Below are 10737 nucleotides of genomic sequence, written 5' to 3' on the forward strand. Positions count from 1 at the left end.
GTGAGTTTAATTGTACATGCCGGGCGTATTGTAAGACATGAGGTTGAAATCCAGATGACTCTCTCCGCCGGTCCAAAGCAGCTGGTCTCGGAGTCGCGGAGAGGTCTCCCTCTTCTGAGATGCACTCTGCCGGAGACAACAGATTGTGTACCAGGGAAGGGCATAAAGGAAGATTACAAACAATGTTTGTTACAGCAATGACAACTTGGGACGAACCAATTGGGAATACTTTGATATTAAATTAGGAACTTGAAATGTGAGAATTTGGTCATCAAGATATTTATGAAAGTTATCCCGATACAATAATTATACAAATGTTTCATAAATCTTACAGAATGGGTCTTATTTTCGAAAGCAATGCGTTCTCTCTCCATTTCCAGGTTTGTTCTTTCCTCTTCTCTCCGCTGGCAAGCATCTATATTCTTCCTGGAATGAGAATTATATTGTATCTGTTTGGCGAATTCCTAAATTAAAATAATTTCCCTCGGGGCCTCCTTTTGTGGAAGTGTCGTCTTTGGGGATGCTGTGTGAATGTTCTGGGAAGGAAATAGGTGTGAGGGGTGGTTAGAAATCTGGGTAGTCAGTATGTCCAGGAGTGACGGATGTATGTATCAAACCTGCAAGGCGATGGGTCAAGATTGTCCGGCTGGAGAGTCAAAAGGTTTCCCACAACCGGCCTCTCCGGATCCAGCCCGCCACGCAGTAGGTGCATACACATCCGCTGCTAAGACCTGGACAAACCTGAACCTCTGCTAAGTCACCAAACGTAGCGAACCACTTAAGGTGACCTATGGCAGAGCTGTTGGTCATCTAATGAATGGTACCCGGGGTTGCGGTACCCATACCTGCAATACAAATTGAAATATATCTAGTTACTGCGAATTGTACCTGTACTTCAGCAGCCAGTGCGCCAAATACAAGATGGGGTCAGAGGGTTGATACAAAACCACCTGTCCCAGGGCTTTGGTCAGGGGCTCTCCGAGAACTGTCTTCAAGTAATCGCAGTCTTTTTGTTTTATTTGAGCTGTTTTTTGAAAAGAAAGCATATTAATTAGTACTTTAAATTGAGGGCGAAATTCAGAACTAAAACATTAAAGCAATACGCAACTTACGTTTGAAGCCTGTCATCCTCGGGCTGTAGGCTTCCACGAAATTCCCAAATTCGTCTCTGAAGTATGCGCCTGATTCTTCATCCTCTTTATAAATTCTACGGCCCAAGTGGTCGATGAAATACCTCCCAAACTCATCAAAATCAAACTCGGAGTCCTCTGGATAGCCCTGTCACACATTGGTTAATGCAGAACATTGCTAAAGGCATACCACTGGTAACTGCGCTGCGGCGTAACCTCTCTCTTTCAAACAACACGTGTAACAGAATGAGAGGTTACAACTGAGCTCTCAGCAGCAGGACACCTGTATATTTATACAAATTGTTAGAAAAGAAAAGTTCTTACCCATACGTCTTCCTCCTCATAGATCTTATTGCCATCTTCATCCAAGAAATACCTACCTTCTTCGTCTACAAAGTAAACTTTCTTTTTACGCACTGCAAAAATAGTGAAATAAATGATTGTTTCTGTGCAGAGAAGAAACCAGAGTTTTAAAAGGTGGGAAACCTCAATGTATACATTGTGTAGCTGTGTGGGTGGAAGAAGTAACTATTCCAAGTGGCGGAGAGACGGGTCGGACCAGGCAGAAGATTCTCCAGGTGAAACCAGGTCCACCCACAAACAAATAATTGAAACAAAGTTTTTACATTCTTTAAATTTGAAATAGAATTACAAAGGATTTTTCCTACACTATTAAAATGAGATAAAAAGAATTTGGCATTCTCAAACTATAAAAATATTACCATTTGTTATTTCGGCTACTGGCATTATACCTAGCTCTCTCATTCAAAATTTATGCGTATTAGATCTATCAAAAAAATTATATATAAAGATGCAAAAGTCGGTCATTTTGAATACATGTAGGATAACGAAAGATTTTTTAAATATTTATGTTGAGGAATCAGTAGGATTTATAGGCCCTGTTAGAAGTTCTACAGAGCCGAACCCTCTGATATGAAAATATGTGGAGTCGGTGAATTATTTTCCCATTTGATCTCTGGTGAGTTGACGTGTTGTTCTTGTATTGTTTTGTATTTATTATGCTTATATAATGCACTTGCATAGCGTGGATTGACTAGATGATCATTTGTGGAAAAGTGTGTGGAAGTGTGTCACCGGACATTGTAGAATCAGTTGGAAAGAAAATGCTAATGTGCCCTACAGACCATTCAATTTGGTTGAGTGGTTGTATCCTGTATCAATCTTGTTGAGCTGAACCGTGTGGAGATGTGATGTATGCAATAAGGGAGTTGAATGTTTTTACCGCCAGAGCATCCAACCACCCAACCGCCCAATCAAGTTGGATCGTCTGTGGTTGTGAGGTTGAACCAACTTTACTCAGCCTGCCTAGGGAGCTATTGTGCATGGTTGTTTCTGAGCATACATTTAATGGATAAAAATAAATAAAATGCCGGGCATGACTAATGAATGTGAAGTTTTGACAGATTTTTTGGAATTATTTAATGATTTAACCTGCTCGTGGGATACTATGATCAAGATGTACTCTGATAGATCTCTATTGCCAGGAAAGAAGCTACTGTGATTCTTTTGGAGCAGTTCAAATGTATTGTACATGTTCTTTTAGTAGCATCAGATGACTGAATTTTTTTCATTGAATTAGCCATTTTTTTGCCCATGTAGGTATGTGTTTTTGACAGTGATGATAGCATGTTTCATGTGAATACATTTACAAATAATATCTTCTATTTTAGCCGTCTGACCCAAATGTGTCCACTATATTATAAGACATTGTGTGCACAAGTAGACATTTTCGTTGATGATTTATTCGGATTCAGAAAAAATGTTTTACTATTACTAATTATATTACGACTCTTTGTCTCTTGCCTCTCTTTTGTATTATTTTTCATTCGAGTGAGTTTTTGTATAATTTTGTTATATTATCTATTATGTATTCTTTGTGCGAGTCGTATTTTTGTAATTTTATGTACCTATTTGCATTTTAACTGAGTTTTTTATAACTGGATCATTCTCAACTATGTGATAACATTTCTAAAAACTCTAAGTATAAATAAACAAATAAATGTAATTCAATGAGTTCAATAAATTTGTTAAAAGCTCAAATGAAATGAAGTGGACCCTGAGATGGCTTAACCTTTTTCTATTGGAAATTTTATGCTTTGGAAATTAAGTTCATGTTTCAGATAGAAATGGTCCAAATCCTTCAGTATCGATGTCAGAGGAATCAAGCATCTTGCTAACTGACAAATAATTGACCATCAATGGGTGTGACTATAATACATTAAATTATACATGCCGACTCACTGGTTTGTTCAAACTCATCTAAGAGTGCTTTCTTGATAACTTCTCTTTCTTCTTCAATTTTCCTAACTTTTAGTCGGTGTTCGAGCATGGCTTTCTCATACGCATCTTTTATTTTCTGAATATGTTTGATTTGATCTTCGCTATTCATTGTGTAATCCGTCATTGCCCTTTGTCTGGAAAGAAAATGCATAGTCATTATAGGCACATAACCAAGGGCGTAGAGGGGGGGGGTTCATTTGCAATGTTTGTATAAATTATGAAACTAAAACCTACATCTCATTTTTAAAGAAGTCCTCCGTATCCTCCATGCTCTCCACTTCCTGGCGCAGCTCTTGGGTTAGTTCCTTGAGAGATTGGTCCAGATCTAACAGCGTTCGCAGCTGAAGATCTAGATAGCTCTTCCTGCTTCTCAATGTCTCTATTTCTGCAGAAAGCTTTGCTTTCAATTCGCGGAATTTCAATTCTACCATCTCCAGTCTCTTTATCCTCAATTTCTCTTCCAACTCAATAATTTTTTCATTGATTTTTTTGCACATATTAGTCATATCTGCAGCTGTGTCATTGACAAGGGTGGAAATCTACGAGAAATAATTTTCATATAAACATTCAACAAAAATATAACAAATAATTTTTTTTAAATACAAATTGAAGCACATCTCAGACACGAAAGAAAATACTTATTTTCAAGTATATATAAGTAATGACAATATAAGGAAATAAAGTGAAATAACACATAATATCACGTTGAAACTTGTTGCAGTATTAGAACACAAGAAGGGGTGTGCGTAGGCCTGATTCAATAGTTTTAGTTAGGGCGTTGGGAGAGTTGGAGGTAAAAAAGCCGAACCTATTTTTTCACTTCATGTCTCATCTAAATATAATACATCAATGAACTAACATGAGTTTCAATAATCTTCTTTAACAAAACATCAGCTTCTTGGTGTTGTTTCAGGAGCCACTCCATGTACTGGTTGGTTTCTACCATCACCACTTCCACAAATAGCTCTTCGGGCCGATCAGCTATGGCATCTCTCTTGGACTGTAGGACGCCCATGTACTCGGTAAATACCGTGTTTAAATTCTGCACTGCTTCTTGTATCTCTTCACCTTCTAAGTCTCCCAAAATAAGTAATTTTGATGCAATAAAAGCCTGTGCTTCTTCATTTTTTTTGTTCTCTTCTACTATGCATTTGTCAATATCCTGAATTACTTCAGTTTGTGATTTTTCTAAATCTTCTATTGCTCTTTCATATTCCTGTAGTTGTGATTTAATTTTTTCCCATTGACTTTCAAAGTCCTTGACAATTCTATTTAATTTATCATAATTTAAATACTCATATTGAAATTGTTCAAACAGCTTGGCCGGTTCCTCTGGGTAAAAATCAAAAATGAATTTCAACACTGGCTCTTTTACTGTTTCTTTTCTTAAGTTGAGGAATTCAAGTAGTTCCTGTCTTTGCTTAATTTCAACACCTTCTTTACTGTCAGATGATTCAATAAGAGTTATTTCAGACATTTTAAATATTTATTTTGGGTGCACCGAGATTGTGTAATTGTGAGAAACCAACTGAATCCAACATCCCCTATAATAATAATGAAAGAATGTTATTTTTTCAAATTTGAAGTAGGAACCTACCTACATTGATATTTTTGTCTAATACCAAAATGTGTGAAAAAGATGTGATAAAACGAAGAATACTCCAGGTTTTTAAAAGTCATACATACACAAGAATAAAGGTAATTTGAGTCCATTTTTCATGAAAAAAAGTCCAGTTCCATGAAAATATTACATTCAAAGGCCGTTTTCATAGTTAAATTGATTCTCCAAGTTTGAATTTTTTTAAGCCCGCCAAAATGACCATAACCTGAGCGATAAGAGGTAGATGACTGCATGATGTCATATATGTTTGTACGACTACCGTGGGTGCTTCAGGATAGGTTTTGTATGGAGATTTTCTTTATTCTTCATTAAGGAATTCCAGTAATGTTAACCGTCTAAATAAATTAAGGGTATTTTTTGAATATCAAAAATTCATTTTTAACGTTAGAATTTGATATTCGCGCCAAACAAATCTCGGAACATTGGGGCTCACACAGTTGTTTTATCATTATACCCAAATAGCTCACAGGCTAAAACGTTACTGCAGTTTGAGGTGTACTCGCCAGCGGGGTTAAACCATCGCTCTTACGTAAATTTGAAATGAGTTTCTACTTATAATTTTTTACAAAAACGTTAATTTTGGGAGTAGGTGATTTTAGTCGCGGTCGCGCTGTCATCGTGTGTTGTGAGCGAATACCTTCAATATTAACCTGAGGGGCACTGTGTTATGTTGCGTATACGCTTACGAACCAGAGCGCGAGCTGAGCCATGACTTATAGGAAAGGAAAGCAGCCACAAGCGGCGTTTCGTGCAAAATCGTAGCTCGGTTCGCGCTTTAGTTCGTACGTGTATACGCAATATTAGGTATTATCAGCGGACTGCTCCAATTGCGCCTGTACAAGACCGGCCCTGCCTGGACGCATGCATATATTATTTACAGGTCACTTATCCACTCGAGCGCTCGCGTAACTAACTGGAAAACGAGTCGAGTGATTGGCGTTCGAGTTGAAAATTTCTCGCCCTCATTTAAAAAAAATAATGCCTCTTAATTTTAATACGAAGACATATAAACTGATTATAGTGCTATATAGCCAATAAATTTACCTATATTTCACCGTTTATCTAATATTTTTAAGATTTATAAAAAAAAAACCTAAATGCGTGAATTCTGCTAGTTAAAAATGGCACATTATGAGCGTGCGATCACTCAAGAAGTTTTGCCAAACTCTGCATAATTTGTCAAAAATCACTCGATGGTTATTTTATCAGATTCGACGCCTTTCTATTCTGCTGGAATCTGGAATCAAAAACTTAAAAAAATGTATTTGCATAAATATGTCAGCTTCATGTTCCTTTATAATTTTGTTTGTGGTTCAGTTGTCGAATATAGTAAAACTAAAAAATCTCTATTGTCTTCCATAAACAAGAAGTGCATTGTAAAAGCGGGATATATACTCGGAACCGTACACATTGATATCGAAATATGTTCTCTATTTTTATGTATTATAAGGACTAATTCGGTAAAAAGATTTCTATCACAAATGAATCGTACTGAAATAATCCTTATGCACGGCTACATATAGGTTATTTTTGCTGGTTTGTATCGAAGTCTCTGGTTTGCTTATAGTAATTGTTTTCCACGTCTGCTCGTTTTGAACGCGGCGTTTGACGTTTGGGCAACATCAGTCAAAATATACCAATTTTCGTGTTTTCGTTAAATTAATTCTATAAAAATGGTATCAGTGTTAAACACGATCGATACCGGTCATGAAGACATGATCCACGATGCCGAACTCGATTATTACGGCCTGAAGCTCGCTACATGTTCCTCAGATAATTCTGTGAAAGTGTACGATATCAAAAGCGGGACCCAAACACTGGCGGCCGACTTAAAGGGGCACTTCGGTCCGGTCTGGCAGGTGACCTGGGCCCACCCCAAGTTCGGGAACCTTCTAGCTTCGTGTTCTTACGACAGAAAAGTTATCATTTGGAAGGAAGCGGGGGAATGGAGCAAACTATACGAGTATAGCAACCACGAGTCATCCGTGAACTCTGTCGCTTGGGCTCCGGCCGAGTATGGGCTTATCCTGGCGTGCGGGAGCTCCGATGGGTCTATATCCATCGTGGCGTACAATCACGAAGGCGGTAACTGGGAGGCGCGCAAGATCCCAGGAGCTCACGCCATCGGCTGCAACACGGTGAGCTGGTGCCCCGCCATCTCGGCAGACCCCAGCCTGGACTCTCTGGGCAACCGGAGCTCCGTCAAGCGCCTCGTGTCCGGGGGCTGCGATAACCTCGTCAAGGTGAGTAGTGTACCTACTATCTCCCCCTGGATTTTTTCTTGGGTGGGCTGAGCTAGAATTTGATGTAGTTTCTGTTTCTTAGCTGATTAACCTTTTCAAGAAGAATGTTTCGTGTTTTAGGGCAGCGGTCCCCAAACTTTTCGGCAATCCTAAACAGCCGCTCTCGGTATTGGCAGAACCCCAGTTCCACTCAAGTTTTTTGTGTACCTCTTCCTAAATAAATAGTTGAAAATAGTGTAAAAAAGTAAAATTTCTCATTTTGAATATTATATTTTAATATTATAATTAGACTCAATTTCCCGCAATTTGCAAACCATGACAAATATTTATCAAATGCTAAAGAGAATAAAAATTAACTAATTCTCAAATGCTTGTAGAATTATATCAAATATTTCGGCAGCGTTTATGGTAAATTTTTTAATGCAAACTGAAAATAAGAAATAAAATACTATAAAGTGAAAATGCAGGACAGTACTATTATTTGCAATGCCCTTAGTTCTATTTCGTAAGGTTTTCAATTTCCTTGTGATCTTTTTGTTGAAGTAATACATATCAGTCACTCATTATACACAACACTGCGGTACAACGCACAACGCATTCGTTCATGTTATGCGTCATCGCGCCGCAGTGTTGTGAAATAGCGATGTGTCATTCATAAACAAGCCGCACAATGAAGCTAGCTCTTTTTGATGAGCTGTATTCGTAAGACTCAGTAAACCGTACCACGGGGTTCCGTGGTAAAGGGTACTTTATTAGGAGATATTGTAGAAAAATAGCGCCATCAAAATTATCCAAGTATTAATTGTTATTATGTACTCAGAGACATGAACGAAGCCTGACAGCCCAGGGGAGCCGTATCAGGCGAGCTCAGTATTCTTATTGCTCACAGGCTTTAAGCTCACGGCTGCCATTCAATTGAGTCGACTCTTTGAGCCGTACAAAAATATTGAGCTGGTAGCGTGGCTCCCACTGTTAATATTGAGCTGGTACCCGCGGCTCCCACTGTTAATATTAAGCTGGTACCGTGGCTCCCACTGTTAATATTGAGCTGGTACCGTGGCTCCCACTGTTAATATTGAGCTGGTACCGTGGCTCCCACTGTTAATATTGAGCTGGTACCGTGGCTCCCACTGTTAATATTGAGCTGGTACCGTGGCTCCCACTGTTAATATTGAGCTGGTACCGTGGCTCCCACTGTTAATATTGAGCTGGTACCGTGGCTCCCACTGTTAATATTGAGCTGGTACCGTGGCTCCCACTATTAATAAAATGAGTCAAGACCCATTGCTATTGTGTACGGTCTCTTTGTTGTATGCAATAATAACACGAACTGTGTGTTGTAGATTTGGATAGAAAAGGGCGACCAGTGGACGGAAGAGACGCGGCTGGAGATCCACACAGACTGGATCCGAGACGTGGCGTGGGCACCCTCGGTGGGGCTGCCACGCTCCGTCATCGCCTCCTGCTCTCAAGACAAGCGCGTGGTCATCTGGAGCAGCGACGACAACTACTCCTGGACCTCCTCCATCCTGCACACCTTCGAGGACGTAGTGTGGAGCGTGAGCTGGTCGTTGACGGGCAACATCCTGGCCGTGTCGGGCGGGGACAATAAGGTCAGCTTGTGGCGCGAGACCAACGAGGGCCAGTGGGCCTGCATCAGCGAGGTGGCAAGGGGTATCGGACACTCGCCCAACTCAGATGACTAGTTTTATTTAGGTTTCTAACAACTGTCGGGGGGATTCAAATAAAACAACTGAATTTCATCATCTCGCATTGTTTATTTTAAATACAACATGTGTGGCCGCGTTTCGGAGGTTTTCATTTGTGCCACATTAACAGCAATGTAATGAATACGTATTGTGTATGAAAAGTTATGAATGAAATTCAACAACGAATAATCTGGATCTAAAACAATAATACCGTCTTCAACAAAATGAATAAGTTTCAACATTTCAAGTTATCAGATTGTGAATAAATGTAAGAATTCAGATATTGAAGAAAGGACGGACCTTATTTTGTGAATAAGTATTGGCACTGCTCACTTAAACCATTAGACTAGGTCATTAAGCGAATTGGTCGATAAGCGAGGAGTTTAATTGTTTTTGTTTATTCTTAATAAATATGGGTGAATAACACAACATAAAAATACAATCTAAGTGTACTAATAACAAAACACATTAAGATTGTAGTCATCGAGACTAACTACTGAAAGTTGAATACTGGTTTCATGCGTCTTCGCACCATGCAGCTTTGGGTGTAATGTAAGTCCGGGCGGCTGTTCAGTGAGGATGCTTACAAATAATCAAGCTCTCGGACCTACTCCAGTATGGATGCTTTGTAAAATTCTGACTTTCTTCTTTGCAGGGTATACAGGGTGTCCGGTAACTAGTGGATAACCTTTCAACTGTGGATGGGGAATGGGTGGCTGTTCCGAAAATGGAAAATCGTTTAGTAAAAGTCCTACGGTTTTCGAGTTACATAATTGGGTCAAAACACAAATTTAAAGTCAAGACATTTCAGAAATAAAAAAAACCAAAAGCAGCGACACAATTATAGTACCCACTTCTGATAGGACTACTATTCAACAAAACTATTTCAAAAACAGACAGACTGAAAATTCCTGCATTTATAACTGGCACCAAATAGCAAGGGTTTCAGAAAATTTCTAAAAGTCCAATTAATTAATGAAAACTGTTGGACTAAAAACTAAACATGAAATTGGGCCCATCCACTTTCCACTACTTAACAGGACACCCTGTATATGAATATGATGTAATAATTTCTTTTGAAATGTGGACGAAACAGTTGTCTCATATAAAAAAAAAACTCTGGCAGGCCTTTAAAAATGGTTGATGGTGATTAAGTTAAAAAAAAAAAAGAAAAGGATTTCTACAAAAACATTAAACAACGGAGGTATTATTGTATAAGGCGTGTCTGACATTACCTTAAATGTGAAGCGTGGTATCGGCACACAATAACCCTGATCTTTAAGAGAATAGGCTGTTGATAAATGATACAGATGAGATTCAGCAAAAACGTACCAACGTTACATTTTGAATGTTTTGGTTTTTTCATATTTTGTAAATACAATGTTAATGTTTTTGATAATATCCATGGTCTTAGGTCAATATCTATGTAAATGATAAGTGCGAACACGGTAATTCTGTGTTAAGTACGTGTCATTTCATGAAGTTTGTGCACTTTCATTTTGATGCAACTACGATAACTCTTTTATATGAAATTAAAGAAATCAGAGAAATATATTATTTTTCGATTAACAGGGACAAATTAAAGTTTGTAAGGAGAATTGCCATTTTTGCACTTGTCATATTTTGACTCAAGACCACAGATATAAAAAGTATCATAAATTTCTTTTTATTTTGACACAATGTTAGTGCCTGATTATAATATGTATATTTTATGGAAATTAATAAAATACTTG

At 38.4% G+C, this 10737-nt stretch overlaps 2 protein-coding genes across 2 annotated transcripts; one reads left to right on the plus strand and one right to left on the minus strand.

Annotated features, from left to right (window-relative positions):
- Nucleotides 1–6: 6 nt before the first annotated feature.
- On the minus strand, nucleotides 7–4707 carry LOC149417138 (uncharacterized). Its single transcript, XM_089641380.1, has 8 exons — nucleotides 4291–4707; nucleotides 3666–3970; nucleotides 3393–3565; nucleotides 1455–1546; nucleotides 1113–1278; nucleotides 889–1024; nucleotides 333–426; nucleotides 7–126 (listed from the first exon to the last, which is right to left on the minus strand). The coding sequence occupies exons 1-8, from the start codon at nucleotides 4444–4446 to the stop codon at nucleotides 7–9; spliced, it is 1242 nt and encodes a 413-aa protein (XP_089497506.1). The 5' UTR covers nucleotides 4447–4707.
- A 1937-nt stretch (nucleotides 4708–6644) lies between these two features.
- Sec13 (nuclear pore and COPII coat complex component secretory 13) lies at nucleotides 6645–10719 on the plus strand. The gene is made up of 2 exons (XM_089641252.1): nucleotides 6645–7295; nucleotides 8639–10719. Exons 1-2 carry the CDS (start codon nucleotides 6726–6728, stop codon nucleotides 8999–9001), a joined length of 933 nt encoding a protein of 310 aa, XP_089497378.1. The 5' UTR covers nucleotides 6645–6725; the 3' UTR covers nucleotides 9002–10719.
- Nucleotides 10720–10737: the final 18 nt, after the last annotated feature.

The sequence above is a fragment of the Hesperophylax consimilis genome, chromosome 16, assembly GCF_061612785.1.
Source record: "Hesperophylax consimilis isolate HC1 chromosome 16, BYU_Hcon_1.0, whole genome shotgun sequence".
NCBI lineage: Eukaryota > Metazoa > Arthropoda > Insecta > Trichoptera > Limnephilidae > Hesperophylax > Hesperophylax consimilis.

Excerpts from the sequence above, each read along its gene's own strand:
- LOC149417138 (XM_089641380.1), bottom strand. The coding sequence starts at position 4,446 with ATGGGCGTCCTACAGTCCAAGAGAGATGCCATAGCTGATCGGCCCGAA. Across the intron at positions 3,971-4,290 it reads AGAAGATTATTGAAACTCAT|ATTTCCACCCTTGTCAATGA; the intron begins GTTAGTTCATTG and ends TATTTCTCGTAG. Across the intron at positions 1,025-1,112 it reads GAGGATGACAGGCTTCAAAC|CTCAAATAAAACAAAAAGAC; the intron begins GTAAGTTGCGTA and ends TTCAAAAAACAG.
- Sec13 (XM_089641252.1), top strand. The coding sequence starts at position 6,726 with ATGGTATCAGTGTTAAACACGATCGATACCGGTCATGAAGACATGATC. Across the intron at positions 7,296-8,638 it reads GCTGCGATAACCTCGTCAAG|ATTTGGATAGAAAAGGGCGA; the intron begins GTGAGTAGTGTA and ends TGTGTGTTGTAG.